The sequence below is a fragment of the Xiphophorus hellerii genome, chromosome 1, assembly GCF_003331165.1.
Source record: "Xiphophorus hellerii strain 12219 chromosome 1, Xiphophorus_hellerii-4.1, whole genome shotgun sequence".
Lineage (NCBI taxonomy): Eukaryota > Metazoa > Chordata > Actinopteri > Cyprinodontiformes > Poeciliidae > Xiphophorus > Xiphophorus hellerii.
This window is the reverse complement of record NC_045672.1, coordinates 27,486,565-27,514,037: the sequence shown is the minus strand read 5'-3', so window position 1 is coordinate 27,514,037 and position 27,473 is coordinate 27,486,565. Positions and strand designations below refer to the sequence as shown.

The window sequence follows — 27,473 nt, the reverse complement described above, 5'->3', positions numbered from 1 at the left end:
TGCAGCACGGAAGGGTCTCTCCATCTCACATAGTTCTCTGAGTTTAAGGGATTAATGAACAAGTTGCCTTGAATTGATTTGTCTGTCTAATAAATGAAATAACAGTTTCTTTTTACAGGATTCATTAAAAAAATATGTGAATCAGAGATGCTGGAAGAAGCAGAGGAGAAAAAACAGTAATTTCACATCTCAGATTTTGATATACAAGGTAAAATATGGCATCATTTATCACACCAAAACATGATACAGATAAAATGCAGCTTTTGTGGATACAATTAAATTGTTACGCATATTCTGTTACTCTCTCTGCAGTATGAAAGTGTAGGAACATAAAATATTAGTTTGACAAATATGAAATTAAAGCTGGATCTTACTGATTTCTTACAAGGAAATTTTAAATTACGTGATCTGGCTATATTCAGAAACATTGCATTTGTTTTAACCTTTAAAGCAAATGCAAAAAAATGCATTTGCTTTAAAGCAACAGTGATAGACAGACAGAAAATGTGCAACTATATATATATATATATATATAGATATATAGATAGATAGATAGATAGATAGATAGATAGATAGATAGATAGATAGATAGATAGATAGATAGATAGATAGATAGATAGATAGATAGATAGATAGATAGATAGATAGATAGATAGATATATTCTACGGTAGGTGGCGGTATGCACACAAAGCTGGTAATGTAATCTTCCAACAAACACAAAGAAGAAGCTGAGCAAACAGCTGTGTCGAATGAAAGCTAAGGTACTGTTTTCTCATCTAACGGAATCTCTTTGGTTATTTGTTGAACTAAACTTGTTGAAAATATCGACTTTGTTGTAAACGTCGGCATATAGTCTAATATTTGAGATGAACTTAGATTAACACATGTAGCTGGTTATAAGGGTTACGCCTTGTGCTTTGACAAAGGAAGAAACAGTCGTAGCCTATTGAAAAAGTGACGGTCCTTTTTGTTTCTGAATTAATATTTTTAATGATAAAATGCTGTCGCTGAATGATGAACTGCTGTGTATTGAGCCTGATGGTGATGAAATCTAAAGAACAGCTACTGACATTTCTGACAAAAAAGATATATATATATATATATATATATATATATATATATATATAAAAATACAAATACCTCCAGTTGTTTTTTCTGGGTTGACCAAGCTAAAGAGAACTTAAAGGCTACATTCCTTTTGAGTTAATATTTTATATATACAAACCTTTTCGCGGTGACTCATTCTATCTCACCATCCTAGTTAACAATTAATTTCCCTTCTATATTTGCATTCTTCTTTTCCAGAAAGGTTTCTTTGTCGTTGGATTACTGTACTGGAACCTGACCATGAGTGTTTCTGCACTCTTTCTACTTGGCAGCCTTTGCCTTGCCATCACTGCTCAGGGTGTGTTCGCGTTCACATAGAGAACAGGAAACCTTGTTCCTGTACGTAGGTTTAAATCATCCATTGTTTTATTTATTTTATTATAGGGCAGCAGTGCTCCAAACCTACCTCACGGCAGAACATGCATCTAAAGGACGAGTACATCCTTAAAGACACATTTGAGGATGGGTCCACTGTGGTCTTCGTCTGTGATGTTGGCTACACATCCGCAGGAGGTTCTGGAAGCATCAAGTGCAATAAAGGGATTTGGAGTCCTGTTCAGCTGACTTGCGAGAGTGAATATGCTTTCTTAGCTAAGTTCTTAATGTACTTTCAGTAGCATTTTTTGCAATATGGCTCACTGCCCAGGGTGCTACTGTGTGAGGGAGCGTCACAAGTACTCAAAATCTCCCCAGTGTAAGGATAGCAAGGAATTATGTGCATACACTCCTTGTTAATGATGCTGAAGTTGGTATTTTATTCAAAAAAAATTTTGTTGGTTATTTAAAGGACTGTTTAAGAATCAAATTTATCTAAAATTGTTAAGTTTACACAGGATTATTTTATAGTGAGTTCATCTGCATTCTTGAAAAGTATGAAGAAAAAGAAAATTGAGTGTAGAACAAATGTTTGATTTTCCAGACTGTTTTTCCCTACTTCCTTATTTTCTTTAAGACAACAATCTAGTATTATCACTGGTTTTACATTGACTGTTAATAAATCAACAGTTTTATATTTAATATTCCACATCACACTATGCATTTAAAATTTGTATTTTGGTTTTTCATTTACAGACCAAATGTACATTTGTTGACAAGTGCTATTTTATTTAATGTTTGGTCTCTAGACAATTTCAGTTTTAATTTCAACTGGATGTGGGGTTCTTAAATGCTTAACAGACAACAGACTTGTGCTACCAAAGTGCAACATCTTTTAATCATCAGATAATTAATGACTGTTTTAAGATATTCATTAAATTGTCTTGTAGTTTATAAAAGACAAATGTAATGCTTGTGTCTTTCTATTCCAGGGAAGAGCTGTGGATCTCTTGGTGAAGTGACTAATGGACAAGTTTCCTACCCTGAAGGAGTGCAGTTTGGGGATAAAGCGTTGATCACTTGTAACATAGGGTTAGTAGAAGAAAAATAGCTTGTGTTCAGAGTTGAATGAAATGTTCATCTTATTCTATTGTTTGTTTTTTTTATTAGTCATATATTAGTTGGTAAAAGTGAAATCACATGTAAAATCCAAGGATGGTCGGACAGGTTGCCTACATGTGAAGGTTGGTGACATTTGTTCTTACTGATCTTATTAGAAATGTAAGTTGTGTTTTTTTGTCTAATAGGAAATTTGTTTTCTAGTTGTTAAGTGTCTTCAGCCAAGTAGTATTGCAAATGGTACATTCGTGCCACTAAAGGAAGATTATGCATACAGAGACGTCGTCGAGTATTCCTGCAACAAAGGTTATACACTCAATGGATCACGACAATTAATCTGTGAGGAAAATGAAAAGTTCAAACCTTCTCCTCCGTCATGCGTCTGTAAGTATTTTAATCTTGTCATCTAAACGTTCATCATCACTTGAAATTTTCTGTATGCATTGTATATAAAGACAGGTAACAATTTTTTTCTCACACTATGATGTTAAATCTGACTGAACCATTCCTGTTTTAGGGGACTTAGGATTACCAAATTATTTATTATTTACCTTTATTTTTGCTAAATATTAAAACTTTTTTCTTTTTACTTTATTAAAATTCATATACATTTATGCTGAATTTAGTATTTAGATTTTTGCTTTTAACTATATTACTTTGGTGAAACATTTTGGGTATTTTTCTACAAGCCTCTCACAATAGTTTGCTTCAATTTGGGCCCATCTTTCCTGACAAAACTGGTTTAACTGGGTCAGGTTTGTAATCCATTTTGCTTACATACTTTTTTTAGAGCAGTTTTTTATTGGTCCATATTGTGATGGCCATTCCAAAGGTTTGACAGTATTTTTCCCCTATTTCCTTAACTATTTTGGTTCACAAGGTGAAAAATTGGAAGACGCATTTGTGACCAAGGTTTAACTTCTTGGCTGATGTCTTGAAAAGTGGCATCAATATTTCCATGTTGTTTCCTCATGATGTGTTTTATTCTGTGAAGTGCACCAGTCCCACCTGCAACAAAACACACATAAGTGATATTGTCACCTTTGTACTCCACAGTTGGGATGGTGTTGTTAGAGTTGAAAACTTCCTTTTTTTATTTTTCAAATGTAACCATTGTCATACCATTGTTTAACCATCATGGTTAAAGACAGATTATTTCTCCCAAATTAAAGTGTTCTTCTCTGAGTGCAATTACAAACTGTAATCTTGCTCTTTATGTTGCCTTTGGAGTACTGGCTTCTTTCTCTTTGTAAGGTCGTTAGCGCTTGTTCTGGGATTGATTTCTTTTTGCACAAAAACATGTTCATCTCTGGATCACAGAACCTATTTCCTTCCCTAATGGGTGTTTCTGCTCCATTTAATTCTTTGAACCAATGAGTGGCACCTTCAGGCATCTGGAAGTTGGACCCCGTTAAGACCCAGATGTATGGAGGGCTCTGCTTCTTTGTATGCAATTTTGAATAATTTTTAAAAAATTTTTCCCCAAAGATGTCTCACCAGGAAGCAGTGTGTTTGAGGTGTTCCCTTAAAGGACATCCATTTAACTTAAAGGTTGTAATTGAACCTGACTGACCTAGATCAAGGAAAGTTTAGTCTAATTTAATGTGAGATAATAAAAGTTACCTGTTTCTTATAGCCTTTTCAGTTGTATCTGTCAGTACTGTGCAAATGTTTCTGGCAAATGTGGAAAATTGACAGAAATAATTGATGCTTTCGAAAACTGAAGTGTTAAAATACAACGAACAAAAGAAAATTCTAAATAAAATTGACATTTGGTATGGCCACCCTTTCCTTTTAAATGTACACTTGCACACAGATTCGGAAGGAACTTGGCTAATAAATCTTGGTGAACCAACCCACAGATTGTCTGTGAATGTAGTCCTCTTAAAATCATTTTCTCTCTTTATGTTATCCCATCTGACTCAATGATGTTGAAATCAAGACACTTTTATGCCATACTGTTTTCTCTGACCTGAAGGTAATCGTTAATGGCATTGGCAGTATGTTTGGAGTTGTTGTCATGGAGCATTTCAGTGTGAAAAAAGTTAAACCAACCAATGAATTTTTGACAGCACTGTATATGTAAAAATGGATAATCATTAGCACATGTTTGCTATAATTGGTTTATACATTTTTTTCATTCCTGACAAAACTATTGCACAGTTGTGTATGTTGTATAACATTTTCCATTTTTTGCTTTCAGGGGTTGAGTGTAAGGATCCTGTGATTCCAAATGCAGAATATATTGACGGTTCTCGGCCTCCACATAGGCACAAGGCTACTGTGATATATAACTGCAAACCTGGGTACAAAATGATCGGACAAAATACCCTGACCTGCAACATAAGTAGCCAGTGGTATCCTAGAATTCCAGAATGCATCAGTAAGTCATCAGTAACAATTATCACCATTGATTAGGTAACTCTGAATAATCAGTAATCTCTTCATAGCTTTACGTAAAATGATAATGGAGTACATGTAATATTACAACTTTAAATCTCACTTCTTCCATAATTAGCATCTATTTTTTCTATAATTGTACTTGTCTGAAATCATAGAAACTATAGAATGGCCATCTTTCATACACATACAGATTTATAAGCAATAAACTGTTACAGTTTTATAGTGTTTCTTCTGTATTTTTTGTTTGGTGATCTTGAATGCTTTGAAAGGCGCCTCCAAATAAAATGTATGATTGTTATTATTCTTATCACTATATATAGAAATCTTGTGTACATAATGTTGGAGCAGTATATAGACTTGTAAATTTTTTAGTTCTTGTTAAATATTGTATATATTTTTATACGATTTACTTTTGTTATAGCTTTTTGTAATGACAGAACTACTTTGTGAAAAATAATCCCATTATCCATTCCCATCATTTCAATTTTATTTATTTATTATATTTTATTTTACAGGCAATGGAAATGTTGTGGGAGGATTACTGGGTGGACTTGGTGAGTGTCAATTTCATCTAAGATAATGATTATTAATTTGCTAAGTAAATACCTACATTTCTGTTCTTTGTTTACAATGTATTCAAATTAACAATCTCCACCTACTTTTAATTAGCCTAGATGTAAAAACAAAACTTTTTTTTAATAAACAGACTGCAGAGCAGAAATTATGAATTTTAAAACATGTTTTATAATCAACCATTTCAGACAATTCAGTAATGTGATGATAAAGACACGCCTCTGTTTAAGCTGCCGTAGCCTTTCACAAGTCTGCTTATCAGGTTTTCTGCATTAAGAAAACCACAGCTTAAGGTTTCCTTTCACATACGCATGAGTTCAGACTTTTCCCACACCAAGGTTGAATGTTTTAAGATAAGTTTTAGACAACTTTTCTATGTTTGTGTTTGGCGGAAGTCCTTTGTTTCCTGTTTGGACAAAGATGTTAGATATTGATGACAAACTAGACTGGCTGTGAAGACGAGCTTCTTCTAAAATTATCAACAATTTCTTGCTATCAAACGACTGAAAATGAAGCTGTGACTTTAATGCTTATTATCATTTTTAGAATGCCTGGGTTGAATTTGCTTTTGGGATTTGTGCTTTTAGTGATCAGCTGTTAGTAAAAGAAGGATGTATTTAGTGGTGCATTGAAGCATTTGTTGGCGTGTGTTGCTTTGGCCACATCTTTAGCTTCAGAGAGTTCAAACTTCAGGTCATTTGATATGTTTAGACTTTAATGATTAATGTATTTAATATCAGCATTGGTACATAGTCTAACTAGGGGTCCCTGGTGCAGGATGTGCAGCAAAGCCTTTTTGGCTCCTTTTCTAGAGCAAATTGTCCTGGCACATGTCAGGTGCTGACTTCTATGGAATGCCTTAAATGTTGTTAAATGGTATCAGTGGAAGAATTTCAGGAACAAAAACTCTTGTTGACCAATAAGAACAGAAAGACCATCAAGGTGACCTACTATGCTTCCTTGAACAGCTTAGGATAGGTCTATGGGCTACGTGCTATAAAAAACATGTTCATATATTTTTTTACGGAAAATCATTCTTCTCCTCTGTTCTGCCTATTTACAGCTCCAGGGATAATGAGCTGCTTTAGGGCATGTTGTCACTCTGAATACAAATAAGTTGCTTCCATCCATGTCCCCCTGACTCAATATTTACACTCGCACGTGAAAATGACTGCAAACAGATGAGAAATTATACAACAGTACTTTGAAAAGCAGAAGAGCATCCTTCCTAACCAACAAGAATGTAGCAAGTTGTTTCTGAGTGGCAAGTCAACAACAAAACACTTGTCCTTTCCAACAGCCATTTTACAGCTCACCAAATGTGCTTGTGCTCCGCTTGGGTTGCTAGGTAACGGTCCACTGCCCATCAGTTGTGACTCAACAATCATCAGGGTTTTGAAACGACTCATTTTCCAGACATCAAAAATAATTAACTTGGTTCATTTTGGGTTTTTTGGGGGCTGCTTTTAGAAACAGTTGAGACCCAAATGAAAGTATAAAATATGCAAAATGTAAATTTTGCATAACAGATCCCCTTTGAAATGAATCTTAAAATAAAAATACTTCCAGTAGATGCATTTATAAAAGTTGTTGTTCATGCTGCTTGATGTTTTTTTTTTCCCTCTTCCTCATTATTCCTGTTGAAAATGGCTGTTTTACGAGTTTAAACATTGCCTTACTAGTTGTCTAAAAGTTGTTTAAAGAGTCTTGTTTGTTTTCTTTTTTCACAGTAAGCATCACAGTCATGTTGGTTCAAAATTACTGGATGTAAGCGTTTCATCTCGAGTGGAGGTCTTCTTCTGACTGATCAGGGATGTACCTGCCCTTCATGTGCTGTGCAGTCTTTGTCATTTTTTGGGAACTTGATTCAAAGCGGCATCCTGGGACAGAAGTAGATTAAGCTCTGTCCCTGTTTGATTCATTCTAGATATAAGCAGTTCAGCATCAAGCATGGCCTTGGTAGTCAGATTTACAAGTTGTCCTAAGCATGTGCAATTAAGATGTTTGAAAGATGTTTTAAATTTATATATATATATATAGCAAGTTGCTATTCTAAGAGTCTAGTTTATGTATTATTTTAGTTTGTAGCTTCACATAGTAAGATTGCTGCTCATAAGGTTTTATTTGTTACAGAAATATTTTCATTAATATGAAATGAATCATGTCATGAATGAGTTTTGTGTTTCTAATAGCTGATCAACCAGTCAGTCTTAAAGGTCCAGACTGAAGAAAACAGAATGAATTGCTGGATAATCCATAGTGCCTGAACAAATATAAATGCCATCCTTGATGTGCCTGAATGAAAAGATATTAAGTATTGTTTTTTTGTAATGTATGTTCTTAAATATTCTTTATGTTAATTCATTTCTTAGCCAATCGTAGCATTATATTACTGGATAGAACTACATATTGCATAGAATGTCAAATTATGGTAATTCAGGTTTTATTTATTGCTGCATTTTTATAAGGGGACAGTATCATGTAAAACCAACATTTTTTAACTTTATGTCATTCTATAATGTAATTCCCTCATCAAAAGCGTACCTGGAGTGTTGCTTTTATTCTTTCATGCATGTTTATGAAATCCATTAATCTCTCCTGGCATAAAGCTGCAAAGTCAAATTTATTTTAAGTCATGTGATATATGCCATATTTTTTACAAGAACTGAAGGTTACATAGTTCCTTGAATGAGATATTAAATGGCTCTATGTACCTGAAAAATACACAATACTGCCCCTTTAAAAATATTTAATATCAAGGAGTTAAAGAGTAATATCTCAACCATCTAAACACTGGAATTAACCTGGATCACACAGGTATGTTTGAAAACCACTCTAAATATTGCACTGGTTCTGCCTTTTATTTTTGAAATATATTTTAAAAAAAGTTTTTTGCTGTATTTTGAGCAGACAAATGAAACCTGCATTTCCCTTTCCTATTTAAGGAAATGTATTAAATAAAAAAGAAATCCAGTTGTACTTATTGCTTGGTATTGTATATATTGACTGGGGCTTGCTCATATCTTGTTATGAATTTTTCTGTTTGGAAAATGAACAAAGCAATAAATCCGTTTACATACTTCATTTATGAGTGTTACATCTTTGATGGTTTATTGTGTATTTAAGAACACTCGTAGAATATGGGGAGAATTTAAAACTAAAACTCCCCCATGAAATGGCTTAATTTAAAATCATACTATTACAATTTAATTAGATATCAATGCAATTCTATGATAGTTTCATATTCGGTAGTCTTTGCTTTGTTTTAAAATGGGAATGTTTATGGTGCTGTGAAATGTATTTGTCCCTGAAAGATATATTTTTTGATATGTTTGGATAATTTCTTTCAGTGTTTCAGATCATCAAAAAATATTTTGTGAAAGATAACCTGGGTAAATACAGAAAGCACCCTGAAAATGTTAGTTGTATTTATAAAAGGGAAGAAGCTATTGTACAAATATGGAATCAGACAATTGGCACAAGAGTGGGTTAGAAGTTACCTAAAGGACAGAGAACAGTTTGTAGAAGTTAATATCTGCTTTGCACAATATCAGTTGTGGAGTACCTCAAGGATTGGTTCTTAGATCTATACTTTTTCTTATGTATATTAGCGTTATCACCATGGTTTCTAAATTTCTTAAGTGTATCTTATTCACTGATTACAGAACTTTATTTTATTCAGGAGAAAATATTTAAAAACTGCTATACGCAGTTGGAAATGATTTTACAAACATTTTTTAAAAACCGTGTTGATAGTAACTTACATGTAAAACAAAATTTAGGATATTTTGTATTAGTACAAAAAGTAGGGCTCAACTGTAAATGTCACAATGGCTAGACTTTATGTTCCACTAGATTTGGGGAGTTATTGTTCAACAACTCCATTAAATCCTCTTTATATCAAATCATCCCAGTTGATTAAATATTCTTGTAATTTACTATTTGCTTCCCCATAAATATATTGTTTTCATTTGATTACTGTCTCAGATCCTTTGAGTGTCTTTGCCCTCTTTCTTCTTAGCAGACTTAGACTTGCTTGGACTGCTCAAGGAGAGTTCAAACAGAGGCTGTAGTACCTGGAAGTTCTTCCATTATTTTTTAAATACAGCAACTGTCCTAAACCTCAACATAGATGATGCCAACATGAAAGACTCATTTGAGAAAGAGAGAGTTTCATGTTTCAGTGATGTTGGCTACAAACCTTCAATTTGTCTTCACTTGTTAGAAGTCATGTTAGGCTTTTTTGCAAGATTAAAATAAACCACCAACAATTTTATATAGAGCACAAATTTATATTTTTGTCATGTTACAAAATTGTAAATTGCATGTGAGAGACAAACTAAAAAATAATTTATCTAGCAAACTAGCTACCTCTTTTACCATTTACAGATAACATTAAGAAGTATTGTACGGTTCTTCTGAATTAACAATTTCTACTGCTGGAATGGGATTTATGAGTGTGGTTACATTGACCGTTCATCTGTACAGTATAGTGTTTCAAGAACAAGTAAACAAGCTTAGAACAAAGGTAGCTTTCCAAATATCAACAGAGCAATGTTGAGGCATGCCTTCCACTGTGAACTTTAACCTACTTTAGCTACTTTTGAAGATCATTTCAAACATATTTCCTTAGGTTTTTGAAAGACTCATAGTGCCACAATCTTAAATATATACTATGCCTTTAAACTAGTAAACCTTCACTCCCTAGTCATAAATTTTCATTGCAGTTGTAGTTTGTGTATAATTTCGTCTTTGGTAGTAAAAATTGTTTGTTTCTTCGCTCAGGTAATTATTTGTGAATGTATATTAGCTTAATTAATGTTAAAAATAATTACTTACAATCTTAGCTATTGATTGATTTTCTTAAAACATTTCATATGAGTAACCTGCATGAGCTTAATATTGAGTACAAATATGTATGCCCTGCTTAAAACATGCACTATCACCACTTTTTCAATAGAAATTTAATTAAATAAGCATTTATGTGGCAGTCAATGAAATTCTGAAAATACCAGAGATTAAAACATGCCTTTCATATGATACATCAAGTTACAACGCACCATGTCCAATTTATATCTGTAGCTAGACTTGGTGTGGGTTTTGCTAAGCTTGGTGGACATTCGATGCCCCAATATCATACTGCCACCTTGTGGATAAAAAGAGAAATAGCTTCAAATCTAAAGAATTTAAGTGACATGACACTTTATTTCATACTTATTAAAATCTAACATAACCCCTCTACATGCACATGCACATCCATGAAGCTTTTCTTAGTTTATAGCCTTAATGTCAAGTTTCGGTCCACCCAATCCAAGAAAGGCCACAATGCAGCAGAGTTTCCTCCTCAAGGTATGATGAGATCTGTCCTTCATTGTAACCGATTTCAAATGGTGCTAGAAAGAGAAACAGACTCTGAACACCAAAAGAAATCAGTCAACCTTGGAGAGAGGACAAAGGGACTTGAAAAGTGAAAAACATCTTGGTAGACATGATTTGTAGCTCAGAGACTTGATGTTCTTTAAGGAGGGAGCCTCAGAGAGTTGTGTGTGTTTCTTTACAGCGTCATATCTATGGTGACGGGCTCATTGTTGCTTCTGCCTTCTGCCAGTGCAAAGAAACACTTCCCACCCAAAGAACACTGATTTCAAATGGTGCTAGACAGATGACAACACTCTAAGCCACCATCTGAAACCAGCTTCCAAAGGGGGCACCTCTGGTAAAATCCATCATCAGAGTGGAATATTCAGTGGAATCTGAAATATATATATATATATAAAGTGTTAATTTAAACAGGAATTAAATAAACAGATTTTTTTTACAGTCTTTATCAGACATATGATTGAAAATATACCCATGCCATAAGATTGTGGCATGGTTTTGTATGCAGCCCATCTGATGCAATGATGGTAGAACCACCTTTTGCTGCAACTTCAGCTGCAACTTTTATGTGGTATATATGTAGGTTATCTAGCAATTCTGCACTTCTAAAGGCTAGACATTTTTGTCTATTCTTTCCAAAGTGTCTCAAGCTCAGTTGGACTGCATGGAGATTTTCTGCAAATATCCACTTTCAAGTGTTGCAACATATTTTCATCTGGATTTAGGTCCAGAATTTGGGTCACTCTAACAACGACATACTGTATATTTTTGATCTACACTATTCTATTGTAGCCTCCCAGACACAAGTGTCTCTAGCAAGTTTTCCTCCACAGTTGTTCTGTATCTACATCAATCAATCTTCCCATCAACTATGTACACCATATTTCTCAGTAAAGTTTAAAAAAAAAAAAAGAAAACAATTTGTAGCTGTCATGTGAATGAACATGTTGAGGTTCAAGAATAATTTTTCAATAACTTGCCTCATCTATTTATACTTATTGTAACTACTATAACATATCTGATAGATACAGTAAAAGTAGAGTTGGGAAGATATGGATGAATCCTGGAAGCAAATCCACACATTTTCAAATCTGCAGTAACTTCAAGTCAAGCTTGCTTAGTCATACATAATGTAATCTTGTTGAGGTGTAGGAGTTATATACAAATGCATATTTTTGTGGATAAAAACTAAGTCATTTATTTCACTCTTTGTCTGCAGATGTGAATTATGCATAAACCAAACACCCACAATACTATGACTCAGAGATGCATGGCATTTACTCACAACAGAGTTATACACAGGTTCTCTGTTTCAGCTGGGACTGCTGACATCAGTAATATTTATAATACTGCACCGTTGGGAGCATTAGAAGTAAAGTCAAAGTTAAAAGCTGCTTCATTTGGAGACTTTAGTGCCTAAAACAGGGAAGTTCTAGACATTTGTGTTTTACCACATAAATTAAAGGCACATTAAATAACAAGATGAGGGTCCAAAGTTAGGCTTTCAGAGTCTGTAAGGTATCACCAGCAGTGATGATTCAGGTGTAATTCGTCTAGGGGGGCACTGCATTCCCCTGTGATGTACATAGTATCAACCTTAAAGGTTGGGTGACTGGTGAAGCTCACGATTTGAGTCAGCAGCTGTTTTTGATTTCAAAAAGGCTCGTTCCTCAGGGCATTATTGTGTCAGGGGGCAGTGCGGAAGCTTGAAGAGGAAAAAAGTTTTCAGTCATGTGCCCCGCAGACATGCTTTCTGCTGTTTATTTGCATATCCAGTCAACATAGTTATGCAAATAAGACGTGGCGTAAACACTGTACGAGAAATGAAAAAACCTTAGCCTTCTTTTATAGACTCTGAAATTTATATTCTTAAATTTAAAGGACTATTTGACAGTTTTTATGTACTTTGGACAGCATTTGATCACCTAGTTGAAAAGCTAAGTAAAACCTGAACTGACTTTTTGTACAGTAAACAGAAAAAGTTTAAATCTGTTTGAAAGAGAAACCCCTTCATTCTATTTGTAAAAAATCTAAAATGAACATGTTGATGTCTTTTTTTTATCATAAATACACCTTTAGCAACAAGACAAGAACAAAAGCCACTGTTAATAATGTAATCAAGCATAGATGGTAGTTACCTTTTCGTTGATTACACGTTAATCAGCAAAACACAGATTCATTCAGGGGTTTGCACATACAGTAGTATCAATCATGCAAGGACCTCCACTGACCCACAGCATGAGCTCCAGGGTGGTTTAAGATACAGGTTTATGGAATCTGGTTCATAGTCTGTTAAAAATCTGAATTAAGGGAAACAAATGAAGTAGATAAAGACATCAAAAGCAAATGATTAAGTGGAAAAACACTTTGAAAAAGCACCCGTACATTTCTCAGTCACTCTTTTCCCTCTAACACACCCACACAAGTAATCTGATATATAATCCAAGCTACATGGATGTGTGAAGGACCAAACAACAACAGCATATGCACTCTAAATGTTTCCTCTGTGTTGTATACCTCTGGCTTACAGGCTCACCTGCAGACAAACGAGATTAATCCCGTTCTCTCTGTCGCTTGGAAGAATAGAGGATAGTTTGTTCGTCTCCAGCCGCTACAAGAGGAAACGAGAAGGGAAGTAGCAGTCAATTGCTGGCAATGAGAGCCATGACGCAGAAGCAAAGCTACAATGCACAGAGAGGGTGGGGCAAGGACAGGTAGTGGCCAGTTCACTGACTTGTTGCCAAGTACCTCAACTAAGTAGAAAACTAACCAACCAGCTCTAATTTCCTTGTTCTTTACCCCTGAAGTTTTTGCTGTTAATATACAGGTGAACAAGCTATTGAAAAAACGTAATTTTTACAAGCAGGTAAATCAAGTGAATCCTGTCCCAGCCTAGAACATTCACAACAGGTTCTTTCCCACAGCATTTATGAGCCATTTATCAGGCTTCAGGTGGACAAGGCCGAGCTGTTTGTTTCCGTGAGGGAGTATTAAGATGTTGTATTTGAGTCTGTTTGCATGGTAGCCACAGTGACAGCTCTGATCAGAGGGCCTCCCTGGCGGTAGGTGTCTGATTCCTTTGCCTGGCTCGCTCCACCCTGCCCTGTCAGTTTTCTTTTTCGGGTTGTTTGTTGCTTGTGTGCTACTCGACCTGTTGTGTAACGCTTATAAAAGATTTAAAGGGACAGGAGGCCTTGGGAGAGTGATAAACGACACATTTGCAATGAGACTGCAGAGCACACAAGGGAAATCAGTGGGGATAAATACAGGTCCATATTTATGGAGAAACTTTAACACAGCAGTAAATTTTTAAGTTTGCTCTTGGAGATTTACTGCTGTGTTAGAATTCACTGCAGTGAAACGCATAGATAAGCAATTAACTTATCAAAACTTGTTTTGTTTAATATAAACTGATTGTGTACAATGGTACTTTATAGACCATTAGTAATTCTACATAGTTCTTTATACATCAATCAGGCATAACATTATAACCCCTGGCCTAACAGTGCGCTGGGCCCATTTTTTTTAGCCAAAACAGGCCTGATCCAACAAAAGATGGACTTCACAAAATGTGATCCTCTCCTCAGCAAATTAGACTTATTGCTCCAGCCCATCATACAGATCAATTGGATTAGAGAGCTGTGGCATCTGGAGACCAAGTCAAAACCAAGATCTTGCTTGGTACTAGTACACCGTTCCGAGCCTTGTAGCAAAGAACATTATCCTACTGAAAGAATACACCAAAGAATACTGTTTCCATGAAACCGCACTAATCCCTAATATAAGATGCTAAAGCTGGTTAAAAATGCCAATTGTATAATGACCCAGTCTTTGTTTTAAAATCATAATAATATTTTTTGCAGTAATTGCTCTTTCATGCAGTAGTGAGCGGTAGCTTTACTCCGCATATAAATAATTAATGATTTTTCACAGGAGGAAGGTCTACAAATGAAATGATTAAACAAGTGATTTTAAGCACATTCTTATATCTTCTTACATTAAAGAGCAATCTAAATAAAGCATCCGAATAACATCAACAATCTCCAAGAGTTGCTACATAGCACATTGTAAGGTGAATCATTAAAACTTTAATAACTGTTTAAGTATTTAGTCTCTGTCTTCAATGTACAGCAGTTTCTCAGATACTGAAAGAGGATTTTTTTTTCTATGAAAATGTGATCAAGCTCTTCTTTCTCTAATATTCTTTTAGAGCTTGTGAAAATCTGGAAATGTCAGGTCATATTTTAATAATAAAACTAAATCCTCAGGACTTCACATTGTAAGCACCACAGTTAAGATTCGTTGACTAAAATTTAAACCAAAGCTGCGTAATGGAATAAAATACGCTATGCCATTAGCACAGGCAGCGACTGCAATGCAGAACATAAGCAGCAGATGCTCTTTGAACGTCTCGGAAACGCTGCATATTCTGCATACTGGGGATCAAACCAGGAAAAACATTTTTTTTTTAAAACTCTCTCATGTTGGAGCTTTTTCTGAAATTTCTACCATGAACAGGAAACGCTGTTCTATAACCAGCAGATTTCCTTTACCGACAGTCCAGAAAAGTATGAATTCAACGAGCTCTTTAGTTTCCTAGAAAGGAACTCATACGTCACTGAGAATTCATGGGAAGGTTCCTGGAAGAGTGACTCACTTGATATGAAATTGTTTTGTTATTCCTCCTCCTCTTAGATATGGAATGAAGAGCATCTTAAAATGTCTTTGAATACTGTAATTTAAGCATAGGACAAACTCTCATTGCATTTATCATTGAAATTTCTTTTGTTTTCTGCATTTAAAATCAATAAATGTCAACAATGAACCACTGTGCAATAACTAAGTCATGTATTCACAGAAAAGTGTTCTAGTGAGTGCTAAACCTTACTGTGAGAAAACAATGCGTCCCAGCCAATCAGAGGTTGAATGTCAGCTGCCTGTTCTTTTAAGCCAATGAAATGCTGCTGTGCTGCTTGTGAGGCCTGGGAAGCTCCTCCCATCCAATGAGAATGCAGCCTTGGCATGAAGGCTTGTGATGCAGCAGCTTTAGGAAGTCCAGTCCAGTGCATGTACACTGGAGAGAAGCCAAAGCTAAGTCACAAAAAAGAACAAGGTTTACAACTTTTCTCTGTTTCGGTTAATCTCAGCACCCCTCTGTGCTTCCTCTCCACCTTATGTTTTTCTCTTTCCTTCTCTCCCTCCCTCTCTCTTCTTCTTCTCTATCTGTTTCTGATCCAGAGCCATGACATTTAAACCTACTTACCCCCTCCTTTCTCCAGGAGACGGATAGACAGATAGATAGGCACACAGATAAACAGACTGAGAGGAAAAAGGAGAGGTACTAGCCGGTTGCAGCAAAGTCCAGCCCAGAAGCGACTGCGTCACCATCTCTGTCTCTCCTAACTACGCAGAAACAAATGTGTCTCGGGAAGGGTTTTGCCAGATCCCAATGGCTCTGGCGGGTGAAAACAACTCACATGATGAAAGTATCACCAGATACGGAGTGGTATGTGACAGCAACATACAGCAGCCTCTGCCTCCAAGTCTGGATGCTGATTCTTTCCATCAACTTCAGCAGAGTTAACCAGAAGAGTCCAGAGCTGGTTCTATTTTAATACAGACGCACATGATGCGACTTTAACAGATACATTTATTATGTAACTTCACTTGAATTGCTGTATGTGTCAACTGACTGCGTAGTAGGAGGGTCAGACTGCACCGTCATTGATTATTTTAACCTATTCGCAAAAAAATAATCACCCATATTCCTAGAGGAGAGAGAGGGGAAAAACAGCGCTGTACCTCGATGAATTCTTTGAAAAACATCCCAGACTGAATATTCGTGCTGCTAACCTGTTTGTCGCAACCAGCGCCACCTAACCAACCAATCAAAACAAGCTCTAGTAACTAACTGTGTCAAATCCTCAGCATCCATGTTGAAACTCAGGCACCAGCTCACAAAAACTACGCAACACACACACACGCACGCGCACACACTCTCAATGTAGAGCACATCAAAACTACCAAGGAAGAAGAAGAGGGCAGAAAGCTGAAGGTGTCCGAAAAGCAACGTGCCTCCTCCGGGTGATGACTCTGGGCTTCTGTTATCTCAGCTTCTGTTTCTCTCGACATGAAAAAGTGACGTAGCAACTAATCCGAAATCACTCTCTTGCACTGACTCGGAGTTGCTCTCCCTCGCTCTCTGTATCTCCCCTTCGCTTCCTTTCTGCTCACCACTGAAAAGCACACACACTCCTTTTATTTCCATCTTGTTGCAACAGCAGAACTGCTATTAGACTGCTACGTCCAACTCACACACACACACACGCACACACACACCCTACCCACTGCCAGACAAACACAACAGAGTCTACTCAAATGCGTATGTACACACCAACACACACGCAGCTGTGCACACGCGCGCATGATCACACTATTTCTCTTCCTGAGTGTGACGCAGCACTTAATTCTCTGTGCTTTTTTTTATGCCACTGTTGTGGCTTACACAAACGCAGCTTCTTGATCAAGCTGAGCCAGAAACACACTTGCTAGCTGTCACACAAGCAAGTGAGCACAAGCAGACTGCAGTTAAAGGGACCCTACCACCACGAGCCTCTGGCCCCCCACTCTGATGTAGCTGAGTCCTCATCTCCCCCCCATGTTCCTTTCTAAACAGGTCTCTCCCTCTCGGCTGCTCTCCTCTCTGGCGCTCTGCTCCCGGCTACAGACGCACTCAGGCTCCTGTGTCTGAGCCGCCTTGATCACCTGACAACCCACTGGTTTTAAAGGCACACCATCACCAGCGTGTTTATCGGTTGCGTAAGCACTCAGATATTGTTTTTAATGCCGCCTGATGTGGATCTGACTCAATCTGTACCTGGCTTACATGTTACTGTCACAGGTACGTCGCTTTCAGCATATTATGCTCAGACAAACTCTTTGTTGATATTACTTCTATAGGAAAGTACCGTACATCACATGTGAGGCATGCATGTCTGACACTTCGATGATTCGACCAACCACATGGACTTCCTCTTCAGTGCAACCAACCATAGATTATCCCTAAAGAAAACACAGCACAGTTTCATCTAGTATCGTAATTAAAAAGAAAAAACTCAATTCCCGTTTAGTTTCAGCTACTTTCAGACAAAAAATTTTAAACACTTCTTACAATATTCACAATATTCTGTGGTACTTTTGTGATAACAATGAAAGTGACAATATGAACTATTTATTACTTCTATTTTAGGTAACCATATCGTATTTTATACTGATGCTAAAGTCCACATGGGTGAACCTTGTTTATCAATTACTGTATGTGGCTTCTGAATTGGTTGTACTTGGTTCTATTTAGAGTTAGGGGGGTTGAATACAAATAATAATTCCAATTGACATATATGTACTACTTTATGTTGGTTACATAAAATCCCAATAAAATACTTTTTCTGGCTGTAATGTGACCAGTTGTGAAAAGCTAAAAGGTAATTTCTACTTTGGCAAGGAACTGTGATGAATAGATAAAGGAAAAATTAACAGATTTATATGGAAAATGGGAAGTTGTGTTGTCTTTAAAAAGGATTGTGTTCCCATCTTATAAATAGTCTGTTTTGGCAGTGGTTATTTTAAGCATTCAGGCTGCGTCTGATGTGATTGCTGCCTTACCTTGATTGGACGATTTGCTTTTTTGCTCCCAACGTAAGTGGGTCAGGGGTGCTGTAGCAGTAGGGAAAAAAAGATACAAGTTAAACAGAGTTAAACTTAGACACAAGCAATAACTTTAGTATCAACATTTTTTATGTTTAAGGGGGGGAAATGTTTTAACTACTTGTTTGCAATCAGCCTGGCATTTAAATAGGAGCAACAAGCTTGATTCAGTCTCTTTTATGGACTTGTGTGCTACCAGCAGCAAAGCTGTACCTTTTGGGTCTGTCAGTATTTCTGAAGCATAAAGTCCTCTTTATGTGCCAAGCTGAAACACGAGCTTTGTCCTAAAAAAAAACAATGGGTAAATAAACTCACTGTATCAGAATGATGCTAGTCATTAGTAAAAAAAGAAATAAAAATGGTTGAATTGCTAAACAGCTGATCAGGTTTTATTCTGAGTTTGGATCTGCCGAGAGATGAAGTGAAGACAACTCTGTTTTGGAACCATTTTTAACATAATAAAACGTCTTCTCATTTTAGCTCCTGATAGCCAGGTCCAGAAAGCAAAACAAAGAAAGGAGAGCATCTTTAAAAGAATCACCTTTCACCCTGGAGCTATAAATGAAACATAAATGGGTCTGAATGATCAAAGCATGTTCGCCCTGTGCAGACTGAGAGTATTGATCTGTGGACGGAGGTTTACCTGCCCATTCCAGGATAAAGATTTCAGCAGTCCAAAAGTGCAGTTCTACGCGAAACAACTAGAATGAAACAACTGAAACACAAACTTTAATGTGTTTTATTGAGCTTTGGTGAGATAGTCTGCATCAAAGTGGCACATAACTGAAGGGGATCCAAAAATATTCATGGTTTTCCCATTTTTTTTCTAGTAAATTCTAAAAAGTGTGGCAGGCATTTGTGATTAACCCACTGAGTCAACATTTCTCCTGCAATTATAATCTTTTTAGTAATTAAGTGATTTCTGAAGGTATTTGGTTGCAGTGCCTTTTTATTTTGGGCTAACAGAGTAAATGGGGCTGAATGCAAATACAGGTCTGATTTTTTTTTTTTTTTATGTGGAACGTTTTGGAGGAAATTTGTATCATTTTATGTGGACTACTTTGTATTGGTCCATCAAATAAAATCTCAACAAAATTCACTGAAGTTTGAGGTACAAAGTGGCAGAACATGTAAAAAGTTTCCAAGACTTTGATTGTACAAGTACCTGAAAATTAGGTTTAATGTTAAAATATTTTCATTTCAGGAAATTTGGCTTTGTTGATTCAAACCAGGAATAAAAAAGTGTCTTTTGTTTACGCTGACACACACGCCCACACACGGCAACAGATTTACTGATGCATCCACGTGTCGACTCTTCCTGTCTGCTATTTTTGTTTCTCATCCAGCGGACAGTGCGTTAATTTTAGCCATGTCATCTATCAGCTGTTCCTGTTCCACTTCCTAAACCTTAATCCCTGCATTGGAAAGATGCCCAGTCAGCTCTATTGACATCGTATTTGACTATTAAAGGAACAATAAGCACAATTCCAGAAATGTTTAATGTTGTTGAGAAAATGCAGTTACTACAGTATATGAGTGTTATTAAAATAAAAAGTGTTTAGATTGTTAAATTAAAATATTTATCATCTAAACAGAAAAACTAGTTTGTACACATAGTTTTAAATGCCAGAAAGACTGCTGCACAGCCTTTTTGGCTTTTTTTAAATAGGTGCATTTAGAAATGCCATAATCTTTAATAAATAATAAAAAAATATACTAACATAATTAAATATGCATAATAAACTTTGTATAAATTAATATCTAAATATAAATGAACACATTTATAAATAGAAGTAGTTTTACAACTACTGTTGTTTATTTGTCCACGGCCACACCCTGCACATGAAAACTGAAACTCATTCAGCTTTGCTGCACTGCTGCTATTTCTCCAATGTGTTCTCATCTTTCATTTAATGTAAAAACTTTTTTCATAGAGAGAAAAAAAAACGCTGTTGTTGTTATTTCTTCTGAAGCACCAAAAAAAAAAACAGGTTCATATCATTGTTTTACCTCAAAACAGAACAGATTGTTCTGACCTGGAATTAAATTAAGACTAAAACATTCACTTACCCCCTTTTCCGGTGCTTGGTCTCGGTTTACTTTGTAGCACTGCATCCTCCCAGTATGAAAACTGACTCATTTCATTGAGTCAGTTTTGGTGTAACTTTCTTGCATTCTGTACAAACCTGCAGAAATACGCCATCCTGTGTTAAAGAACAGTATTGCTGAGTGGTGGTTTGTTTACATCGGGAGGGAAAAAGAAGTGCGTATGAAACCTCTGGATGGATGGAGCTGAGTCAAGGTGCTGGCGCAGCATCAAAATACAGAACAACTATAAACTCTCAACTTCTTCTGTTTTACTCTTATAAGTAGAAACTTATAAGAGTTTCTTTCTTTTATAAAAGAAAGCTGATTCTGACTATATATATATATATATATATATATATATATATATATATGTATATATATATATATATATATATATATATATATATATATATATGTATGACTTAAACGAGAAGGAAGGAGGCGACATGATAGTGGAATCTCATAGAAAATGCTTACCGCTTTATTCCCTAAATAAGTGAACATTTGGGAAATCCAGCATATTTACTTCTTATTCGGTAACTTTTCAACTTGTCATTGTAGTTAACCGCAGCTTCGCAATGAATTAAGGGTCAAATTCCGCAGGAGCAATAAATAAACCCAAATATTTGTATTTGCAGAGATTACGCAGAACCACATGGATGCACCGTGCTCTCACTCTCTTGGTAAATTGAAGTGCGCAACATCCTCCCGCAGCAGGATGCATCCAGCGCACCTCTCCATCCCACCCAACTCCTCTGATTGCTACAGGACGTAGATCCGCACGCAAATCTGATCTTTTCAGTTTTCACGTTTTAAGAAAGCGTACGACTGCAAATGCTGAACAATGCTGAAAAGAAAAGAAAAAGAAAAATCGAAACTGCGCACATGATCAGTCGCGGCCATGCCTAATTTATTATAGGTTTCCACTGATAAATAAAGACGTTTAAAACAGTTTTAAGGGAAATTATGGCGAGGATTGACGAGTATATTATATAAACATACTGTGGAGGAAAAAAAAAAACTAAGTAGAGCACGTTACCAAACATCATTACAATAGCACCGCCCACCATAGACGCACTCTAACCTATATATCTATATAGAAAGATGATTCAGTGGAACAGCAAGACCATAAAACGGAAGGTGAGATGTGTTACTCACTGCGGTCTCGTCATCTTGCTGCTCTGTCACCGCTTGTGCTGTAACCTCACACCAACCTCTCGGCTTGTTATTCAGAACAGAGTGGTCCCCCACTGCCCTTACGAAAACCCCTGCCCATCGACATTTTCACAGCAACACCCGCAGGCCACGCCCTCGCGCACACACCCCCGTGCCCTCATTGGATGACGCTGCAGAATGCGTCGACCTGATCACATGCTCGTGACGCATGTTTACAAACAGGCGCAGAGCGGAAGCGAGCCCATGCATCGAGAATATTCGCTTCTACTCTCGTCCAGGTGGTTGAAATCAAGGCACTTTATTTGGATTCCTCTCCAGTGCGCGCTCCCGATGCTTGGGAAGGAAATTCTGTCTGGGATAACTTATTTGGCATGACAATTGTCAATTAGGTAATTGGTTTTCTTTTCTTCTTTTTTCAGAGAAAGGCTTCAATAAAAGGCGTTAGGTTGTTAGCTCTGCCTGAGCTAATATTTTGATTAAAGTAAAAGCAATTGCAGTGACAAGTGTATACTTTTGGTTGGACAGCTCATTAATCACAGTCACAAATGATGAGATTTTGTCATTAGAAAATTAGCTGCTAGGGCACAAGCAAAAGAAAATTTTAAAAATATTTGTTTTGCGGGATGCCTGAAAGTGAATCAAAGCCGAAATCACATTCGAAGCATTTGTTAATTTATACTATTACGTTTATCAGAGTATATAGCAATTTCTAATTAGGAATCTGTTTGATTTCCCTGCTTAGGCACAGGCATGTTTTTCTCAGCTAATGGCCACTAATACTTATTTTGCCACCAAGTTAGCAGGAAGGGAGACAAAAACAGTCTGAGGATCAAACATTAAGACCAGCTGCTCTGTAATAACTATTAAAAACGATTTATCATTAAATATATGGGGTTCGCAAAACTTCACTGTGAATTTACCTGGACCCGTTGGTTGGTCAGAAATCACCCAGGTGGGTTTGGCATGGGGACTACAGTTGATGTGAACAAAGCATATCAACCGGATATGCTTTGCTCACATGGAGAAAACATTAAGTGATCAAATTAACATTGTTGTATAATTAAGCTTTAAACTGAAAAAGTCTATATAATAATCCAAAGACTATTAACCATGAATGTGATCAAACCAAAAGTTACCTAGTGGCCATCAGCCCGGTGTGGAGATATTCACACACACTGCCCTGATGAGCAGTGCCTCAATGTTGGAGCTTCCCCAGACTGCATGTAATACACAAGCAACACATTTTCAAAACTTTCATAAAATATTCCCATCCTAACGAAACCACAAAGTGGAATCATAATGTTCCTACCTACACATTTTGGTCGATTGTTTCCTTTTGTTCTTCTTTATTTTTAAATGTGACAGGCAAATATATGAAAAATGTCATGACATTTAGCAAACACAACCTCATTGCAAGGCAAATTAATTTTATTTATATACACGTTTTTAACAATATGGCAATTCAAGGTGCAAAATGAATGTTAAATGTCCCAAAGTAGACAGTTTGAGACATTTGGCAATCTCAATTTCAACTTAGAATAGAAAGTTTGCTCCTCTTAGCACAGCAGGGGGCATCCTAACCCAACAATTTCATGTTTCCACTACATTTTCCCACTGCATGTTCTACTTCTTTTAATCCTTAATCATTTTCTGCGGTCTTATTTGAAACAAAACAAAAAAAAGTTTTCCAAATTATAGTTTGATGTTTTGCTTTTTACACAGTCTTTAGACTACATCTCTAATTCAAGCGTGAAGGGTGAAATACATCTGCAGCACTAATGTGATGTTTTGCAAGGTTTTCATTTTCTGATAGTTGAACCTAAAAACTTTTACCACAGCTTACTGGAAGGTGTCATGCCATCTATTGTATCACTGGAAACATGAGACAAGTCTTTCCATTTTGTTTTCTGAAACAGATGTTAGTAACAGACAACAACAGAACAGAAACGTGACCAGATATCGGTTCAGGTTTTTATTGTATTTTGTTGTTGAGGTGTCTATGGAAACCAAATGTAAAATATGGGTTTTCTTAGGTTTAATCAGTCTCTCAAGTATATTTATTTGCTGCCTGTTAGTCCCTTGGAAAATTCCAGTTAAATGCTTCATTCCAGACAGATGATCCACAGAAACTGCAGTTTTACGTAATAATTTTACAAACATTTGATAAAAGTTGTTCATTGAATAGAGGCGCATAAGGATGTCTGCTTGGAGAGCAACATGCACATAATTTCCTCGTGTGAATAACCCCATAGGGCCCCATTTGTTTTACAGGGGAAATCTCCCTTGACTGGACCCCATCTTTAAAATTGTTTTGAAGACTTTTAAAACTTGTTTCTTTCCAGTTGCCATGTGTTCCTGTATCTTGTTGCAGAAGTGCATAGGGGCCCCTTTCTTTCATGTCTTGTTGAAATGTAGGTCATTCCTTTAAGTTCATGTGGAGAGTATTCTTGAAGTTTTCATTTGGTTTGTCTTAGAAATATAGTTCCACTATCACAACTGTCTTTTTAATGACAACTGGGTTTTGCTGAATAATGTCGTTGAATTGTGTTGACTGACTTTGTGACAGAAAAAACATCTCCATTTTGTATTTTATTTCCTCCAAGTTTTAGGAAACACTTTCAAATATTACTCTTTTTATGTCTAAGTGTCTCTGGTCCTAATTGTTGATTTAATTATTCACATGACATCCAGAACTACATTGTAATTTGCTGTCACATTGTTTACTTTCTGTCCATATTGACATATTCGGGGATTAAAAAAAAAGAAGAAAAAAACTTAAAGTTCACTTTCAGTTCAAGCATCTGGGATTTGGAGGTGAGTGAAGCCTTTGTATAATATGTTCATATTTGTGCACAGAAAACAGTAACAGACTGTTAATATTAATTGAAATAAAAAAAACAGAAGCAACAGCTAGAATGTTAACTCTTAATGAGTTTCAGTTTGTGGGGAGTAGTGACGTTTATAAAGTCTAACATCTGGGAGGGAGGATCTGTGATGATGCTTCTTTGCACACCAAGGATTCAGCAGTTTGTTACAGAAGGAGCTCTCCAGTTCTGCAACATCTTCATACATGCAACAAATGCAATTTGTTTTTCTCCCAAACAGACCTTTATTGGCTTTCATCATATTTGATCTTTTTGCTTTTCAAATATTTTCTTGTAAGATAAGATAAGATAAGATTTATTGTCATTGTCATCAACAGATTACAACGAGATTGAGATTGAGTTCCCATATTTTGTTGCATGACAACATCTAATTTTGGCCTTTAACTCTAATGTTAATCATCTGGTAAACATTTGGTGCAAGTACATAAAAACTGCTTTAAAATGTGACACAAATAATTTCCCAATGCCTTTTTCTAGCTCTATTATGTAGAGAGCACAATAGTAACACAATTAAGTACATTGTTAAATAACTTATACCTAATGGTACTGTTATAATGAAATATCTTCAGAAAATATCATTTGGATTCTCTCTGTCAGTACAAAACAAACACATGGATGTCTCCTGCAGATGAGAGAAATTGCAGTCATTTGTTCCTTTGTGTGTTTCTCTCAAAGGAATAACGTGATATAAATGTTTCAACATTGTGACTTGATGCCATAAATTTGTTCTTATAAAAAAATAAAAGCCCTCATAAATTCTCTTGTCACATTTGACCATTTAACCTTTCCATGAATGCGAACATTCACAGATCATAAACCTTGGGGTCCCATTAAGTTTCCTATACTTTAACACCTGATCCATCCAGTGTAATGCTATCATTAATGAGTTAAAAAGGGGGATGGGTGGTGGTATAGCAGAGAAGGAAGGGGTTTGGCGTAAAGAGGTAAAATATGATATTTGGCAGCTGTGACTACGATGAGGATGGAGTCCCTGCATAATCAAAACAACCAGCTGAGTTTTGTACATAATCCCAGATTCCACTTCACACACATTACGCTTGGCAAGATGGAGGAAAAAGAAGGGTGGGGAAACTGAGGCCTGGATGGGATAAGACATGGGAGGAGAGTGGGTCGAGGCTTGGAGAAACAGAAGAAAAGACGTAGAAGGTGAAGTTTACGGGTGTTTAGAGCCTGGGGTGCAAGTGTCAATGAGTGGAAAAATTATAAACTCAAGAAATCACAAAGGTCTTCACTCAGTTATGGACTGAACTGCATGTGATGTCATGTTTTTCTGTAACAAAACAAAAACATTAAATTTAAAAGCTATTGAAGCCTTGTTAATTATCAACATTAGTTGTTTCTGTGAGAAATACTTCAAAAAAGGTTTTCGTCTTTGCAAAAGATCTTGACACTCTTACTTTTTTCTTCTCCTGCATGAACAGCAAATTGAACAGCACAGATCTGACTAAAAAAAAAGATAATTTGTGAAAGACTATTTTGCGGGTTTTTATCGGTGAATATTTTATTGACAATAATTTGAAAAGTCTGTTTATCTCTTTTTAATAGTGCCACATTTACAGTATAAGGATAATACATGTATCTGTTGAGTAGTTCAGTTGTCTCCTCAAAGCACGCTATGTTTGACTGATCTGGGACATGTGCTTTAGGGAAACTTCCAGCTGATGTTCTGCAAAACATCTGCAACATTATTTCAAGTCATAGACAAAGTTGGCATCCAAAGCAAAGAACACCCCAAGGGCACCCTGTCACCACTTATCAACCATAAGCAGTCTTTTACAGATTTGTAGTCCAAGTTTGCACAACATGGCCTTTCCTGCTGTGCAAACTGGTCCTAAGGAAATATTTTATTGATGTATCTTTGAAAGTGACATTGCAGGGTGGAAATGAAAGCAATGAGATGCAATTTCTAAATAAAAGCATTCAAAAATAAGCAAGTTATGCTCTCTTGAAGGAAAATAAACAACACTGTGTATATTTTAAATATGTGGAAATGATACTGTGGAAGGGTCATGATCACATCGTTTGCCATTTGATTCACAGAGGGGGAAATGTTTTTGCTGCCACACCCAGGCGAGTCAAGACAAAACAGTGTGAAGTGATGTCATAACTGCTGCTTATGTAAACCAGCTGTCCAATCTTATGGGCTGTGTGGGATTTAAATTCCCATGTATCATGGAGCAGATGTATGTAGGCGCAAGTATGTGAGGCAGTATGTGCACATATGTAGCTACCAGATATTCAGTTTTTTCCATAATTCAAAAGTAAAAGAAAAAAGCTCATTATGTATTTATAATTAAAAAATATATACATACAAAGTATATTTGACAAAATATTAATTTTGTCAAGAGTTTATTTTACTTTCTTTTAATGTTAATGTGTAATTGGTGCCTTATGTTACATCAAGGAGTCTTCATGTACTTTAAAGTAAGTTTTGCTGTGGCAACATATCCAAAATATAGCAGCAATACAACAAAAGTGCATATATTTTAAATGCTGACCTGCTGCTTACTTATAGAGAAAATGTTAATACTTTGAACATATATTATTATTTAAGGCTTCTTATGTGCTGTTTATTCCCAACTAGAACTATTTGCCTTGTTTACACTTAGTGGTAAGGCTAATAGCATACCTAATTAGCATCTGGTTCTGCATCCTATTTCATGGTCTGGTGTGACAAGGGAGCACTTTTATTGCCAGTTAAA

At 36.1% G+C, this 27,473-nt stretch overlaps 1 protein-coding gene and 1 long non-coding RNA gene across 7 annotated transcripts; one reads left to right on the top strand and one right to left on the bottom strand.

Annotated features, from left to right (window-relative positions):
• Nucleotides 1-679: 679 nt before the first annotated feature.
• LOC116716796 (membrane cofactor protein-like) lies at nt 680-8,602 on the top strand. Its single transcript, XM_032557643.1, has 9 exons — nt 680-762; nt 1,307-1,406; nt 1,493-1,681; nt 2,416-2,515; nt 2,594-2,667; nt 2,747-2,926; nt 4,746-4,925; nt 5,461-5,499; nt 7,249-8,602. The coding sequence occupies exons 1-9, from the start codon at nt 751-753 to the stop codon at nt 7,287-7,289; spliced, it is 915 nt and encodes a 304-aa protein (XP_032413534.1). The 5' UTR covers nt 680-750; the 3' UTR covers nt 7,290-8,602.
• Nucleotides 8,603-10,261: 1,659 nt separating this feature from the next.
• LOC116716803 (uncharacterized) lies at nt 10,262-22,003 on the bottom strand. Of its 6 annotated transcripts, XR_004338630.1 has the most exons (6): nt 21,848-22,001; nt 20,672-20,805; nt 18,560-18,610; nt 15,786-17,959; nt 13,434-13,508; nt 10,262-11,271 (listed from the first exon to the last, which is right to left on the bottom strand). It is a non-coding gene; the product is annotated as an uncharacterized LOC116716803 (long non-coding RNA). The 6 variants fall into 6 exon arrangements; XR_004338629.1 differs by having other exon boundaries at nt 13,434-17,959; nt 21,848-22,003; XR_004338632.1 differs by lacking the exon at nt 10,262-11,271 and adding an exon at nt 12,050-13,197 and having other exon boundaries at nt 13,434-17,959; nt 21,848-22,003.
• Between the last annotated feature and the right edge of the window lie 5,470 nt (nt 22,004-27,473).